Source organism: Equus przewalskii, chromosome 15, assembly GCF_037783145.1.
Source record: "Equus przewalskii isolate Varuska chromosome 15, EquPr2, whole genome shotgun sequence".
NCBI lineage: Eukaryota > Metazoa > Chordata > Mammalia > Perissodactyla > Equidae > Equus > Equus przewalskii.
Window position 1 is genome coordinate 68,717,939 of NC_091845.1, and position 15,072 is coordinate 68,733,010.

The following is a 15,072-nucleotide window of genomic DNA, read 5'->3' on the forward strand; positions in this document are numbered from 1 at the left end:
CCTGTAGAACTTGCCTTAATGAACAGCTAAAGCTCGCTTATAATCAGCAGAATCTGTCTGCACACATAATTGGTGCTCGAAAGTGCTTCTCCCTGGCAATCTAGTTTACAGTGTGGTACTATAATTGGTTTGTTCATCAGACCATTTTTTTCTTAGATGGGAAGAGATAATGTTTTGGTCCACTCCTCATTAAGTTGTCACAATTTTTAAATTAATAATTTGGGCGATTTAATGAGCTCTTGTGCTATTTATACACGCTCAAGATCCTAAATATCTCCGTCAATGTTTTTAGATTTTTTTCTTCTTCTAAATACTGGGAGCAATAAAGAATGATATGCCAAAGATAGTTTTAAAAAGAAAATAAATAGATATTGATCTTATTGCTATTAAGTTAATAGATTTGGAAAATTTTAGAGCTGAGAGACAGAAGTATGTGTGTATATGTGTGTTTAAATACACACACAGAGGCAGAGAGAGACACAGAGGCAGAGAGAGAGTAAGAGAGGGAAAGAGATAGATAATCAAAGACAGAATAAGACAGAACAGAGAGACAGAGTGACGGTGACATATTTTATATTTATATTATATTCACACACATATATGTGTATCTATATAAAAAGAGACAGAGACAGAGAAACAGAGAGACACTAAGATAGGAATAGAGAGAGAAATAGAAAAGCAGACAGGAACAGAGGAAAATAGATAAGAAGAAAGAGAAAACACACAGAGACAGAAAAAGACAGAAACAGAGACACCATGCAAGAGGCAAAGAGAAATGGAGACATCTAGAGAGACATCTGAGGTGGCAGAGGAAGAGCCACCGCAGAGATGTTGCTCAAGATTAGCTCCATCTCTGTCCTGTTTGACCAAAACTGTAGCCACAGGTACGGAGGTCAGAGGCCGTGGGGAAGCCGTATCACTGTCCAGGACGGAGAGGCAAGCCGAGGGACCAGCAGGGGACACAGTGTCATAAGAGGCAATACCAGGCCTATGGGTAGGTTGCAGCCTGGCTATCAATTAGATGGTCCTGCACCACTTATTCACATTTATCAAATGTGTTTTTTAGCTCTAAATGTATTTAAAAGATTTTTTTTGGCTGCAGAAAGGTCCTGAAGGAAATCTCTGTTGGAGGACTCAATCCAAATGAGACCGTGCAGGCCAATTTGGAGGCCCAGCTCCTTTCCAAGCTGGACCACCCAGCCATTGTCAAGTTCCATGCAAGTTTTGTGGAGCAAGATAATTTGTGCATTATCACGGAGTACTGTGAGGTGAGACTCTTCTTCTCTTTTCGAAATCTTAATAAAAATCTGTTTCAAACTAAAAAGCTGTCTGTAAAGAGACATCTCAAAAGTTCAATTATCAAACCACCAACTGAACTGTAAAGACCTGGGATCTCATGTCTCGCAGCTAAAAATGATCATCTATAAGTAATTGACAAATGTGTTTCTAATGAAGGGTTTCTCTCCTTTGGAAAACTCAGAAGGAATATGTTTTAAGGAAGAATATCTGCAGAAGAATGCGTCAATATTTTTTGTGGGAAAGCATCCCCCAAACCTCCTACAGTGGCCCAATGGTTAGATGGACATTTAATGCTATAACAGAGGCCTGGACAGAGCAGAGGCACAGCTCCTGAGTTCTGGGTTCTAGCTCTGTGGCTCATTTTCCCAAATGGAAATTTGGAAATGGAAATATAGCTCATTTTCCCCATGGAAATCCTTCATATTTATTGGTTTGTGATTTATGGCTTCAGGTATTTACAATTTTCCCTGCCACTCCATGTTCTCTCCAAGGGATAATAGCTGTGCATTTTACTGAGTCCCAAGTGAATATGAAGCTCCTTAGGAAGGTGCCAGAGCGTGAAATTGACAAGGTGCAGCTGTAACATGGATCTGTGGGTTCACTCCTGAGAGGCTAGGTGGGGGCTGGGGGTCACAAGAGTTGGGTCAGCAAGACGATACCCAAAGATGACCTTGCTCAGAAATTGTCTCCCAGAATATTCTGGGAGCTAGCATTAGCCAAATGCACCTTGGGAGAATTTAGTTCTATTTACACTTTAGAGTGTATTTAGTTCATTACCTGGGTGTTGCTGAGGCCCAAAGAAATGATGCTGGGAGAAAGATGATGCTCTTTAGAGTGGAAAGCAGGCCTGATTGGGTCAGAAACTTTGGGCAACCAGAGGGTGCCATGTGTTTGAGACGAAGAAAAGAAGAGGCAGGAGAAGCAGCTCGGAAGGAGTAGGGATAGCCACCTGGTCTGCTTTACACACGAGCTGGTGTATCATGAAAATGAAATCAATAGCCAGGTTAAAATATCTGAAAGTTTGAAATAGTCTAAGTCTCAGCTATTCCCCTTCAGGGCAGCCTCCCCAGCTTAGCCTTGCTGGGTGTTTCCCCATCCAGATTTCATGCCTCTTCTGCTTGGAGGAAAGCAAGGAAAAAAAAAAAGAACCAGGACGTTTGGATGTTTACTTCTCCTTCATCCAATGGATTGTTAAGAAAATCAAGAAAATGATGTGTTCAGAGTGGTCTTAGTGAACAGCCACTCTGGCAATTATGTCAGTAACCCACGCAGAACTACAGGTTTTACATATGCAGCTACACTATGGCCCATATGATTTAATCGTTTTTCTTCCTTTAGCCCCTTTCAGTTAGTAAACTATCTTATGTGGAAAACCACTGACTCCGACTGCTTTGTGACTGTCACTTCTACTGCTGCTTGTGGCACACTGAGTTTTCCAAAGACTCTTTCCTGATCTTAAAATATTTTTCTCTATAGTCAGTACAGTCCGATGGAACTTTCTGTGATGATGGAAATGTTCTATATTTGTTGTGTCCAATACAGTAGTCACTAGTCATACATACAGGACACTTTTGCACTTGATGAAGGATGGCCAGTGTGACTGAGGAGTTGGATGTTAAATTTTATTTAATTTTAATTAATATAAATTTAAATAAGCACATGTAGCCAATGGCTACCATATTAGACAGTTCTACATGATAAGCTATAATTTTCTCTTCCTGCATTAATTAAAAAAAATTTTAATTCTAATGTAATTTTAATCTACCGGAAAAATTACAAGAATAACACAATGAACTCCTATATATATATTTCATCTAGATTTGCCAATTGGTATCATTTTTCCACATTTGCTGTATCATTCTATTTATTCATCTTATCTATCTGTCTATATTTTGTCCTGAACTATTTGAGAGTGAGTTGCAGACACGATGCCCCTTTGTCCTAAATACTACTGTGAGTATGTTCCAAGGCCAAGGACATTTTCTTACATAACTACAATACCATGATCAAAATCAGGAAATTAGCATGGATACAATGCTAGTATGTAATCCAGCGGTTCTCAAAGTTTGATCCCAGACCAGCCAGCATCAGCCTCACTTGGGAACTTGTAGAAACATAGACTCTCAGCCTCCACCCCAGCCATGCTGAATCAGAAAGTCTAGGGGTGGGGTCGGCAATGTGTGTTTTGACAAGCCCTCCAGGTGAGTCTGAAGCACTCTGGAGTTTGAGAACCACCCATCTAATCCACAATCCATATTCAAGTTTAGCCCATTTGTCCCAATTATGTCTTTAGAAAGAACATTTCTATAAGAATGTTTTTTCTCGAGCAGGATCCAATCCAGGATCATCTGCGTTAATTTTTAAATGCTGGTGGTTTCCACCGGCCGAGCTGCTCTCCCGGGAGGGGCGTTGCCATGGTGACGGCCGCCGCAGTGCCGGAGGAACAGCTGCGGGGCTTCCAGGGCTCCGCGCTGCTGAGCCGTCAAGCTGCCACTTCCTGACTCCAGATGAATGACGTGTGCGGATCGCTCGGTTCTTGTTGTTAACAGATATTTCTCATCTTCAGACCCAAATTTGCTGTTAACTCCCACAAGCCTGCCATTATCCTCTTTTTATCGAGGTAAAATAATGCTGGAAATGGCAGATGGCCAAACTTGCATCTCATAGGAAGATGCTATTCACAGTTGAAATAGCTGGTCGTTTTGCCTCCAAGTTTCCTCTTCCGTAATTTAATTTGGGGCCTTGCAAGATTGAAATGTATATAAACGCATTGGTGAGACCCCTATATCCACCACCCAATCCTTTGGACACATCACGTCAGATTATGAGTGTAAAAGCAAATAACCGAACTCTCATGAACTTCTTGTCAACATCTAAGGAAATCTTTGATGGGGAATAGTTCCTAAACCACCAAAGTGACAGAATAGGTATTTCAAATATCGGTGTCTTCTATTCTCCTCCACCCAGGGGAAATGGATCTACTTTCCGTTTCCTGTCCATCCTCCACTGTTTCACACCTTTTCATCTGTGCTTGGGCCATTCCCTTTCCTAATGTCCTTCCTCCTAGCCCATCTTCAAATCCTACCCATCCTCCCAGGCCCACCTGAAATGCTGCCTACTCCTCAAAGACTCTCATAATTTCCTTGCCAGAAATCACTCCCCACCCATTCGCTCTGTCTCATAGCATTTTATCTCGGGTGGCACTCAGCACATTATACACCATATAAACCATCTCTGATTCTCAACATGTGGGATTGATCTTTTTCTGATTCTTTTTTTTTTTTTGATGAGGAAGATTGTCCCTGAACTAACATCTGTGCCCATCTTCCTCTATTTTGTACATGGGACACTGCCACAGCATGGCTTGATGAGCAAAAGGTAGGTCCATGCCCAGGATCCAAACCCACGAATCCCACGGCACTGAAGTCAGATGCACGACATTAACCACCATGCTACTAGCCGGTCCCGATTCATTTTTGTGTCACATCATGGCCCCACCTAGTGAGCCACAAAGGAGTTAGTACTCAAGAAATTTCTTTTTTTCTTTATGGATTCTCTACCACTTGCTTTCAGCTGCCTCCCACCTCATTTCTGTCAAATGCTGATGGTAAAAGATAAAATATTAGATCCTTCTACCTGTCACATATGTCAAAAGCATTTTGTCATACTTAATCTTGCTGGTACACCTAACAATGGACTGTGCTAGAGACCTGTGAGATACCGCCGGAAGGTTTTCCATTTGAGTAAGGGTAAGGCATCCCCAGAAACCTGGGCATTCAGGTAATAGACACAATAGAGAATAGATGAGATTCCACATCTTCAGGAGAGAGAGAACATGTGGCTGTCTATCAGGGAAAAAAGCGGGAAAGGCTGACCTTGTTTATTTCCTGCACGGTGATATTAACATAGCTAAACAAAAAGTATACCAATCTGATGGTGGTGCTCAACCTTGGCTGCACGTGAGAATCACCCAGAGAGCTTTCAGAAATCCTGGGACCCGAGACCCTCCTCCAGAAAGTCTCATTTAAAGCTCTCCAGGTGTTCTCATTTGCAGCCAGTGCTGAGAATTGCAAAGAAGGGAAAATGGTAAGTGTGAAAACAGAAAGATAGAGTCATAAAGGAAACATTTACCAGTGTTTATGGAGCACTGAGCAAAGATGAGGCCCAGACCTGAGAACAGGGAAGTCTGGCCCTGGTGGTGGCTGTGGTTTTCTACTCAGGCCACCTAGCTTGGTGCTATTATTCGTGAAAATTATCCAACTTGTTCTCCTTGCTCCCTGAGAAACCTTCTATCCTGTTTCTCCCCAAACTTTCCCCACTGACTTGAAGCATCTTTCAGTGGTAGTTGCCTAGAGAAATTTCTCCTGTGATGTATCCTTCATGGGGATTATGTATTTCCCTCATTCTTTCTACTTTTGCTGATTGGGTTTCTCCTGAAAGGAAGAGCTGTTCCACTATTCTTTTTCTTCCATTTATGTACTTATTCAATTATTTATTTATATCAGTATGGGCTCATGGATATTTATTATATTCTACAGGTTATAACCCAATACTGTCAATATTAATTTTGTCTCTCAAATTTTTCCAGCTTCAGCTACTGGGGCTCCTTCAGGTTGGCTCCTGTGTCCTCTCAACATGCCCTCATCCTTTTTCAAGAAGTGGATTCTTGGGGCCGGCCCGGTGGTGCAGTGGTTAAGTGCACACATTCTGCTTTGGCAGCCAGGGGTTTGCAGGTTCGGATCCTGGGTGTGGACATGGCATGGCTTGGCAAGCCATGCTGTGGTAGGCGTCCCACATATAAAGTAGAGAAAGATGGGCATGGCTGTTAGCTCAGGGCCAGTCTTCCTCATCAAAAAAAAAAAAAAAAAAAGGAGGAGGATTGGCAGCAGATGTTATCTCAGGGCTAATCTTCCTAGAAAAAAAAGAAGAAGTGGATTCTTATTTACTAATTATATTTTATAGGTGAGGAAATAGGACCCCAGAGAGGTGGAGTGACTTTCTGGCAATCACATGGCTGGAATGTTGAATTTCATCCAGGGCAGGACCAGGACCAGAGGCATTGGGAAAGCTGTTCGTTTTTTGTTTGTTTGTTTACTTGGATTGCTCCTGTTCCTCCCTCAATATTCAATAGACTCAACCAAATAGTCCATGGTTTCTCCCTTCCCAGGCATGTAATTATCTACTTCTAGTAGATGTGATTTAATAGATATTGATTGTTCTCTTGTCCATATCAACAATGTCAACCAAACATGTTTCAAATGGTGGCCCTAAACTAAACATAGGTTTCAACACAGCCACACTAATCATGCCTGTCTGTGTGAATTATGCAAAATCTAGAACTGAAACTTTCAGTTATAAGATGAACAAGTTCTGGGGATCTAATGTACAGCGTGGTGACCCTGGTTCACAATACTGCCCTGTACGCCTGAAATTTGCCAAGAGAGTAGATCTCAGGTGCTGTCAACACACATGTGCAAAAGGTAACCATGTGAGGTATTGGATATGTCAATCCAATTGGTAATCATCTTACATCCTGTGGTAATCATCTTACAATGCACATGTACACCAAATTATCATATTGTACATGAAAACTGCTCCTTTCCTTGGCTTAGTCTCACCTATGTTCTGTATCTTTATCTATCTCTATTTCGGTAATACATATACATCAACACAGAAACACATGTATATCAATTTGTACACACATACGTATTTTAATGTAATGATGATATTATTAATTGTTTTATTTCTCTCAGTAGGAAATTAGATAAGGTTTGAGATAGTGGCAAGTGTGTGGACTTTGGCCTCAGACTGACTTCTGCTCAAATCTTGGTCCATTTCCTTGAGCAAGTTATTTCATTTCTCCAACCCCTTTCCTTATCTTAAGATAGTCTAACAACTCCTGTTGTGTTAGGTTTTTGCAGGGATTTGAGATAATGTTGAAAAAGTGACTGTCAGAGTTTTGTATGTAGAAGACCATCTTAATGGAAGTTATTATTATAATATTTCATTATTTCATTGCTATCCCTCCCCCCAAGTTGTTTTCTAGAAGGCAAGCTAATTTTTACTTCTGAGTATTTGGTTTGCAGCCTTTAGTATGAGGATTCATGCCAGAAGGAAGAAACATGCAAATTCTTAAACACTAATGGGTCTGATAGCAACTTTCAGGCAAGCACTTTCCGAGGATCTGTTCACACTGTAAAAAAGAAAATTTGAAATTTTCTTTTATGTTTCTTGTTTATGTAAAACTGTTTAAATAAGCCAAGTGGCTTGAGTTTTATAATCTTGAAACTCTAGTGGGTGTCAATAGACTCTTGCAAGTGAATTTGGCAATGACATTCAGCCAACAGGCTTACTAGCTCTCAGAAGGTCCTTATAACTTCATACTGGATGTGTTGGATCTACCATTAGAGACAAACCCTTTCTGTCCTTCAAAGCCACTGCTTATAGTCCTGAAGCTCTGTCTGGGGCCATCACCACTCAGGATTTGTTGTTTATGGATGAGAGACACCCCTGGGATATTGATCAGTGTGACATTGACTAGCAAACTTCTGTCTTAGTCTGTTCAAGCTGCTATAAGAAAATACCATAGACTAGGTGGTTTATAAACAACAGAAATTTATTTCTCACAGTTCTGAAGGCTGGGAAATCTAAGATCAAGGGGCTGGCAGACTCAGTGTCTGATGAGAACACAATCCCTGGTTCATAGACAGCCATCTTCTTACTGTGTCTTCACATGGGGGAAGGTGTGTGGGAGCTCTCTGGGGTCACTTTTATAAAGGCACTAATCTTGTTCATGAGGGCTCCACCCTCATGATCTAATCACCTGCCAAAGGCTCCACCTGCTAAGATCATCACACTGGGGGTTAGGATTTCAACATATGCATTTTGGAGGTACACAAGCATTCAGTCTATAGCACCATCCTCCCCAGTGTGAGTTCCAGGTGTCCGAACATCAGCACTGTCTTCAGTGGTCTGTATTGCTGAGACTGATGCTGAGTGAGGGAACTAAGCATTATCTTCAGAGAGGTGGGTCCCATCAGGGCCCCCTGGTTTTCCTGGGCAGCTCTATCCTGTTGTAGGTAGGCCTCCCTGAATTTGCTTGTGCCAGTTCTACAGGTCTAGACTATAAATACTGTGTGTCTTCTGTTTTTGTACACCTAACATGGTCTGTTCATGATTTTTGTAAGTACCAAAATTAAAGTCGTTTGATTTCTTCCATTTACTTTCTTTGTTTAAACTATGGAATATTTTTTGTTGTTGTTGAGTTATTGATAGGTTACAATCTTGTGAAATTTCAGTTTTACATTAATGTTTGTCAGTCATGTTGTAGGTGCACCACTTCACCGTTCGTGCCCACCCCCCACCCCACCTTTCCCCTGGTATCCACTAAACTGTTCTTGGTCCATAATTTTAAATTCCTCATATGAGTGGAGTCATACACAGATTATCTTTCTCTCGCTGGCTTATTTCACTTAACATAATTCTCTCAAGGTCCATCCATGTTATTGTAAATGGAATGATTTTGTTCTGTTTTGCAGCTGAGTAGTATTCCATTGTATATATGTACCACATCTTCTTTATCCATTCGTCTGTTGCTGGACACTTAGGTTGCTTCCACATCTTGGCTATTGTAAACAGTGCTGCAATAAACATTGGGGTGCACAGGACTTTTGGGATTGCTGACTTCAGGCTCTTTGGATAAATACCCAGTAGTGGGATGGCTGGATCGTATGGTAGTTCTATTTTTAGTTTTTTGAGGAATCTCCATACTGTTTTCCATAGTGGCTGCACCAGTTTGCATTCCCACCAGCAGTGTATGAGGGTTCCTTTTTCTCCGCAACCTCTCCAACATTTGTTGCTATTAGTTTTAGATATTTTTGTCATTCTAATGGGTGTAAGGTGATATCTTAGTGTAGTTTTGATTTGCATTTCCCTGATGATCAGCGATGATGAGCATCTTTTCATGTGCCTATTGGCCATCAGTATATCTTCTTTGGAGAAATGTCTGTTCATGTCTCCAGCCCATTTTTTGATTGGGTTGTTTGATGTTTTGTGGTTGAGTTGCGAGAGTTCTTTACATATTATGGATATTAAGCCTTTGTCAGATATATGACTTGCAAATATTTTTTCCCAGTTAGTGGGTTGTTTTTTTGTTTCAATCCTGTTTTCATTTGCTTTGAAGAATCTCTTTAATCTGATGAAGTCCCATTTGTTTATTCTTTCTATTGTTTCCCTTCTCTGAGAAGGCATGGTGTCCAAAAAGATCCTTTTAATACTGATGTCAAAGAGTGTACTGCCTACGTTTTCTTCCAGAAGGCTTATGGTTTCAGGTCTCACCTTTAGGTCTTTAATCCATTTTGAGTTTATTTTGGTAAATGGTGAAAAAGAATGGTCAATTTTCATTCTTTTACATGTGGCTTTCCCGTTTTCCCAGCACCATTTGTTGAAAAGACTTTCTTTTCTCCATTGTATGCCCTCAGCTCCTTTGTCGAAGATAAGCTGTCCATAGATGTGTGGTTTTATTTCTGGGCTTTCAATTCTGTTCCATTGATCTGTGCACCTGTTTTTGTACCAGTACCATGCTGTTTTGATTACTGTAGCTTTGTAGTATGTTTTGAAGTCAGGGATTGTGATGCCTCCCGTTTTGTTCTTTTTTCTCAGGATTGCTTTAGAAATTCAGGGTCTTTTGTTGCGCCATATGAATTTTAGGATTCTTTGTTCTAATTCTGTAAAGAATGTCATTGGGATTCTGATTGGGATGGCGTTGAATCTGTAGATTGCTTTAGGTAGAATGGACATTTTAACTATGTTTATTCTTCCAATCCATGTACATGGAATGTCTTTCCATCTCCTTATGTCGTCATCCAATTCTCTCAGAAAGGCCTTGTAATTTTCATTATATAGGTCCTTCACTTCCTTAGTTAAATTCACCCCAAGGTATTTTATTCTTTTTGTTGCGATTGTGAATGGTATTGTATTCTTGAGTTCTTTTTCTGTTGGTTCATTACTGGAGTATAGAAATGCTACTGATTTATGCAAATTGATTTTATACCCCGCAACTTTGCTGTAGTTGTTGATTACTTCTAACAGTTTTCCAATGGATTCTTTGGGGTTTTCTATATATAAGATCATGTCATCTGCAAACAGCGAGAGTTTCACTTCTTTCCTCCCTATTTGGATTCCTTTTATTCCTTTTTCTTGCCTGATTGCTCTGGCCAGGACCTCCAGTACTATGTTAAATAAGAGTGGTGATAGAGGGCATCCTTGTCTTGTTCCTGTTTTCAGGGAGATGGGGTTCAGTTTTTGCCCATTGAGTATGATGTTGGCTATGGGTTTGTCATATATGGCCTTTATTATGTTGAGGTAGTTTCCTTCTATGCCCATTTTGTTCAGAGTTTTTATCATAAATGGCTGTTGGATCTCGTCAAATGCCTTCTCTGCATCTATTGAGATGATCATGTGGTTTTTATTCCTCAGTTTGTTGATGTGGTGTATCACGTTGATTGATTTGCGGATGTTGAACCATCCCTGTGTCCCTGGTATGAATCCCACCTGATCCTGATGTATGATTCTTTTGATGAATTGCTGAATTCTGGTTGCCAAAATTTTGTTTAGAATTTTTGCATCTATGTTCATCAGTGATATTGGCCTGTAGTTCTCTTTTTTCATGGTGTCCTTGTCAGGTTTTGGTATCAGCATGATGTTGGCCTCATAGAATGTGTTAGGAAGTGTTCCATCTTCCCTAATTTTTTGGAATAGCTTGAAAAGGATAGGTATTAAATCCTCTCTGAATGTTTGCTAGAATTCCCCAGGAAAGCCATCTGGTCCTGGGGTTTTATTCTTTGGGATGTTTTTGATTGCTGTTTCAATCTCTTTCCTTGTGATTGGTCTGTTCAAATTGTCTGCCTCTTCTTGAGTGAGCTTTGGGAGATTGTAGGAGTCCAAGAATTTATCCATTTCCTCTAGGTTATCCATTCTGTTGGCATATAGTTTTTGGTAGTATTCTCTTATAATCTGTTGTATTTCTGCACAGTCTGTTGTTATTTCTCCTCGCTCATTTCTGATTTTGTTTATTTGAGCTTTCTCCCTTTTTTTCTTTGTAAGTCTGGCTAGTGGTTTGTCAATTTTATTTATCTTCTCAAAAAACCAGCTCTTTGTCTCATTGATCCTTTCTACTGCCTTTTTCGTTTCAATAGTATTTATTCCTGCTCTGATTTTTATTATTTCTCTCCTTCTGCTGACTTTGGGCTTCATTTGTTCTTTTTTCTCTAGTTCAGTTAGGTGTGCTTTAAGGTTGCTTATTTGGGATTTTTCTTGTTTGTTAAGATGTGCCTGTATTGCGATGAATTTTCCTCTTAATACAGCTTTTGCTGTATCCCATATGAGTTGGTATGGCATGCTATCATTTTCATGTGTTTCCAGGTATTTTTTGATTTCTTCTTTAATTTCTTCAATGATCCATTTCTTGTTCAGTAGTGTGTTGTTTAGTCTCCACGTCTTTGTGCCTTTCTCAGCTTTTTTCTTGTAATTAATTTCTAGCCTTATGGCACTATGATCTGAGAAGATGCTTGTTATTATCGCAATTTTTTTAAATTTGTAGAGGCTTGCCTTGTTTCCCAACATATGGTCTATCCTAGAGAATGTTCCATGTGCACTTGAGAAGAATGTGTATTCAGCTCCTTCAGGGTGGAGTGATCTATATATGTCTATTAAGTCCAATTGTTTTAGTTTTTCATTCAGCTCCACTATTTCCTTGTTGATTTTCTGTCTGGATGATCTGTCCATTGATGTGAGTGGGGTGTTGAGGTCCCCTACTATTATTGTGTTGTTTTTAACATCTTCCTTTAGGTCCATTAATAGTTGCTTTATGAATCTTGGTGCTCCTGTTTTGGGTGCATAGATATTTATAAGCGTTATTTCTTCTTGATGAAGTGTCCCTTTAATCATTATATATTGTCCCTCTGTGTCTCTCTTTACCTGTCTTATTTTGAAATCCACTTGGTCCGATATGAGAATTGCAACACCTGCCTTTTTTTCCTTGCTATTTGCTTGAAGTATTGTCCTCCACCCCTTCACCCTGAGTCTGTGTTTGTCCTTGGGGCTAAGGTGTGTTTCCTGGAGGCAACAAATTGTTGGATCTTGTTCTTTAATCCATTTTGCCACTCTGTGTCTTTTTATTGGAGAGTTCAATCCGTTCACATTGAGAGTGATTATTGATGCATGTGGACTTAATGCTGTCAATGTGTCGCTCATTATCTTGTTTTCCTGTGTTTCTTTTCCTGTGTGCTTTAGACTACCCATTTAATACCTCAATTTCTTATGCTGGGTTTCTTAGATTTTTCCTAATCTATGATTTGTGACTCTGTTCTGTACTTTATTTTAGTGTCTTCCTTGAAGTTTGTATTTAGAATCTCGTGTATAATATAATCTATTCTCTGGTGGTCTCTTACCTACTTGACCAATACTGATTTAGACCCTTTGCTCTTCCCCTCCTAAATAATTATTTTCATTTTTTATTCCAACTCATCTTAGTAATTTGTAGTTAGAGTGCTAAGATCGTCCTTGTTTTGGTAGTTTCCTTACTTTTACCCTAATGCTATAATTGAATGTTTGCTATCCTGTTCTGGTTCTATCCATCGGTCTCCCTAGTCTGTGGATTGTGTCCCCTTTCTCCCTTTTTTCTTTTTTCAAGTATGAGAGCCTTCTTGAGGATTTCTTGTAATGGAGGGCTTTTAGTTACAAATTCCCTTAACTTTTGTTTGTCTGGAAAAGATTTAATTTCTCCCTCATATCTGAAGGAAATTCTTGCTGGATAGAGTATTCTTGGCTGAAGGTTTTTATCCTTTAAAGCTTTGAATATATCACTTCATTCTCTCCTAGCTTGTAGGGTTTCTGTAGAGAAATCCGCTAACAGTATGATAGGGGCTCCTTTATAGGTTATTCTCTTTTTTTTCCTTACTTCCCTGAGTATTCTCTCCTTATCATTCCTATTTGCCAACTTTACTATTATGTGCCTTGCGGTAGGTCTTTTTACATTGACAAATCTAGGAGATCTAAAACCCTCCTCTACATGCATTTCTCCGTTGATCCCTAGATTTGGGAAGTTCTCTTCAATAATTTCATTAAGCACACTTTCTGCTCCATTTTCCTTTTCCATATTCTCGGGAATTCCTATGATCCTTATGTTCTTACTCCTCATTGAATCCATTATCTCTCGGAGATTTTCCTCATTTTTGTAAGTTCTTGGTTCTCTTTCTTCCTCTGTCTGGCGCCATTCAGCCTGTCTGTCCTCGATTATGCTAATTTTCTCCTCTATGTTGTCTACACGGGCATTCAGGGAATCCGTATTCTGTTTTATCTGGTCCATTGTGTTTTTCATCTCAAGTAATTCTGTTTGATTCTTCTTTATGATTTCAATCTGTTTTGTGAAGTAACTCCAGAACTCGGCTTGTTTCTCTATCTTTCTCTCTACCTCATTGAGTTTTTTTATTATAGCTGCTCTGAATTCATTATCACTTAGTTTACCTAATTCCAAGTCCTCAGGACTTAATTCTGTGTTTTTATTGTTTTCGTTCTGGTCTGGGGCTTTTATAAATTGCTCGATGGTAGAGGAGCGGTTTTTTCTCATGGTGGTAGAATTCAGTTGCAGTTACAGCCTGTCGCCACTAGATGGGGGTCGAGAGCGGCATGTTAGCTCTCCACCTTGGGGCAAGATGGCTGCGTCCACTGGCTTTGTTAGGGGGGAGGGGCTGTTACTCACACGCGCCGGTCTGGGTTCAGATCAGTTCTGTTCTCTGGTCTCCCAAGGCCCTTGATTTATAGGGTCCCCAGGGATGGAAGCTTTCCCCCCGTCAGCGGGTCTCCACTGAACCAGCGCAGGAGTTCTGGATGATCCCCCGGTCGCGCGGCCCCTCCCCCGCTCCTTCCCGACCCGCGCCTCAGCGATCGCAGACTCTAGGGGAGGGAGCGATGTTCTCTCCTACCGTTCCAGAGCCTCCGAGGGTGTAAAGCTAGGTTATGATCTCCGCCTTCTTGGTATTATAGGTCTCTAACGAGCTGGCATTATGTTTATTCTCTGAAATTCAGTTCTTCCAATCTTTTGTTGTATTTTGGAGGGGAGAGAATCCCAGGTCAGCTCACCCCACCATTTTGCTCCGCCCACTCCAAACTATGGAATATTTTAACTTTTTAACAAAAACGTTAAAAAATAAGGCCATTGATTTTTTTTTTGCCTTTTTTTATTGCTTACAACATTGTGAAATTTCAGTTGTATGTTATTATTTGTCACCATATAAGTGCTCCCCTTCACTCTTTTTTTTTAAAGATTTTATTTTTCCTTTTTCTCCCCAAAGCCCCCCAGTACATAGTTGTGTATTTTTAATTGTGGGTCCTTCTAGTTGTGGCATGTGGGATGCCACCTCAGCATGGCTTGAAGAGCGGTGCCATGTCCGTGCCCAGGATCTGAACTGGCAGAACCCTGGGCCACCGAAGTGGAGCATGTGAACTTAACACTCAGCCGCAGGGCCAGCCCCTCCCCTTCACTCTTTGTGCCCACCCCCCTCCTCCCTTCCCCGGGTAATGATTGAACTATTCTCTTTGTCTGGTTTGTTTATCTTCCACATATGAGAGAAATCATATGGTGTTTGTCTTTCTCTAGCTTATTCCACTTAATATAACACCCTCCAGGTCCATCCATGTTGTTGCAAATGGGACAATTTTGCTCTTTTTTATGGCTGAGTAGTATTTCATTGTATATATGTACATACCACATCT

At 40.4% G+C, this 15,072-nt stretch overlaps 1 protein-coding gene across 10 annotated transcripts in view; it reads left to right on the forward strand.

Annotated features, from left to right (window-relative positions):
* NEK11 (NIMA related kinase 11) overlaps positions 1–15,072 on the forward strand; it is a 248,982-nt gene that overhangs the window by 41,298 nt on the left and 192,612 nt on the right. For 8 of the 10 annotated variants that reach the window (XM_070576034.1, XM_070576038.1, XM_070576037.1 and 5 more), the window contains exon 3: positions 1,103–1,268. The exons of the other annotated variants lie outside the window; for them this stretch is intronic. In XM_070576034.1, coding sequence (XP_070432135.1) covers positions 1,103–1,268 — 166 coding nt within the window. The remainder of the gene's footprint in view (positions 1–1,102; positions 1,269–15,072) is intronic. 10 annotated transcript variants of the gene reach the window in all.